The sequence below is a fragment of the Austrofundulus limnaeus genome, unplaced genomic scaffold (assembly GCF_001266775.1).
Source record: "Austrofundulus limnaeus strain Quisiro unplaced genomic scaffold, Austrofundulus_limnaeus-1.0 Scaffold101, whole genome shotgun sequence".
Lineage (NCBI taxonomy): Eukaryota > Metazoa > Chordata > Actinopteri > Cyprinodontiformes > Rivulidae > Austrofundulus > Austrofundulus limnaeus.
The window spans coordinates 1106741-1108757 of NW_013952503.1; the positions used below are offsets into that span (position 1 = coordinate 1106741).

Here is a 2017-nt window from a genome sequence, read left to right on the forward strand (position 1 = left end):
GTTTAAAACCTACCTTGAAAGGCAACACAATCATAGTAAAAGATTAAAAAGTCAAAGCAAAATAAATAAATAAATAAATAAATAAACTAACAATCAAATACAAATATCACCTTTGTTGTTTGACTTCAGGCCCAAATTAATAGTTAGCATGCACTAAATAACCTGCTACATCACTCTTTCTCAAAATCTGCATTTGTCCAGTCAACATGGATCCACTTTAAAGGGAATTTCCGAAACTCTATGCTTGTAAAGAAGCTTTAAAATTATTTTGCATTTGCATGTGAGTTATGGGTGGAAACGCAACAGACAAGCTTAGTTTTTAACAATATAGAACATATACAGAAAATATGCTGTAAAACTTTAAATAATGAGGCAGGAGGGGCGCAAGACAGACTAAAGAAATCTGTATCTTCTTGATTACAATTAAGTAATGAAATATCTCAATACCACATTTCTCATTTAAGTAACCTCAAATAAATAGAGAAGGACCATTGATTTTGTAATGAACAACAATAAAAGGACACCATCCTCCCACACCATAAAAGCATAAGCTACCTCACACCCCAGTGAGCCACCTAATTGCCTTCGTCCACATAAAGAGCCTAATGTACACTCCCTGTGCACTCCTACATATAAAGCTATAGGAATCAAATGGAGTTTAACTAATACAATTGATTGTGATCAGGCAGTATAAATAACACGATAACCGAGTCTCCCTAAGTGCTACTAAGAGGGATGTACCACAAGCCATGCAACCTTTAAGAGCTGCTATTTGTTGGGCTTTTAATGAAGCTTGATTGGCAGCATGTCCTAGTGCAGTGCCCATTATCATCGGAGGGATGTGCTCATTCTAATCTGCAATTATCACCATAATTGCATCGAGAATCCTTGGAGCCCAAATAAGCAATCACTTCGTCTGCCTGCACGCCACCTGTGAGAGCACCTTAGAAAGGTATACCATGACATGGTCCTTGAAGTGCTCATTTCAAAAAGGTTCTCGCCTTTGTCTCTATTAGTTTTTTTTTTTTTTCATGCAGTTGTGACTTTGTGCTCATCATTTTGCTGGTTATTATGGCTCCCTCTTCTTGGCTGACTCTTCTTTCTTTGTTCTTATTTAACCTTTCTTTTTGTTTCACACTCACCACCCTCCCGTTGAACATGCCTCCTATATTTATCTTTCCCTTTTCCCCCCTCTTACCCTATTCATTCTTCTCCCTCCATCATTCAGCTCCCATCCCCTTCCAGCACAAATTCCTAACCTTTGGTCACTTTCATCCCTGCAGTATGCACAAGTGCAGTCTTTTTATCAAGCCGGTTGTTCCATCATAATTATGTGTTTTGTCATGTGCTGCCTCTGTAGCTCATGATAAAAAGAAGGCCTGATTAAGCTAAGGGAGCGCTATTGATTCCTATTGACAGGCCTTTCAAAGGCCTTTAATGAAGAAGATGTAAATGAGGGTTTTTCCACAGCATTTAATGGCTGTGTATCATAAAAGGCCAACATCCTCCAGTATTCAGATAGAAACATGCATCACTCAAGATAGCACATGGGGGACACTTCTAGTGGTGGGGATATTTGTGAGTAACGGCTGAGAAGAGGGAGGGTGGGTATAGAAAGCATGCTGAAATGTCAGTCCGATATACAAACAGGAATTATGGTTGTCAGATCACGGTATCTTCCAAACAGTTTAGAGCGGTGTCACTGTGGTCAAGCGAATCATTTTAATCTAAAAAGACAGCTGGAACAACATGCTAGTTGGATTTGCCTTCCAGGTTTTACCCCTGACAAAGGGCTCTGTGAAAAAAAGGCATTCAAATATTCTTGTATATCTTTAGATTATCAAAAAAGGTTTACCTGGTTTCCCTCTCTGTCCCAGCAGTCAGATGGCTCCCAGYAACCATGACCGGATACAGAAGCTGAGAACCGAGTTCCAGCAGGCCAGGCACGAGGACGACCTTGACGACCATCAGCATTCATTCAGTTTTGACCAATCCTGGGTGAGTGTCTCTCCAGTTG

The 2017-nt window shown here is 40.0% G+C and overlaps 1 protein-coding gene across 1 annotated transcript in view; it reads left to right on the top strand.

The window, feature by feature from the left end:
- Positions 1 to 1877: 1877 nt before the first annotated feature.
- The window catches only part of LOC106521063 (partitioning defective 3 homolog), a gene marked incomplete at its 5' end in the record, with an annotated part of 21783 nt that continues 21643 nt past the window's right edge, over positions 1878 to 2017 (top strand). Inside the window, 1 exon segment of the mRNA XM_014013470.1 lies at positions 1878 to 1998. Within this exon segment, the coding sequence (XP_013868924.1) occupies positions 1878 to 1998 (121 nt within the window).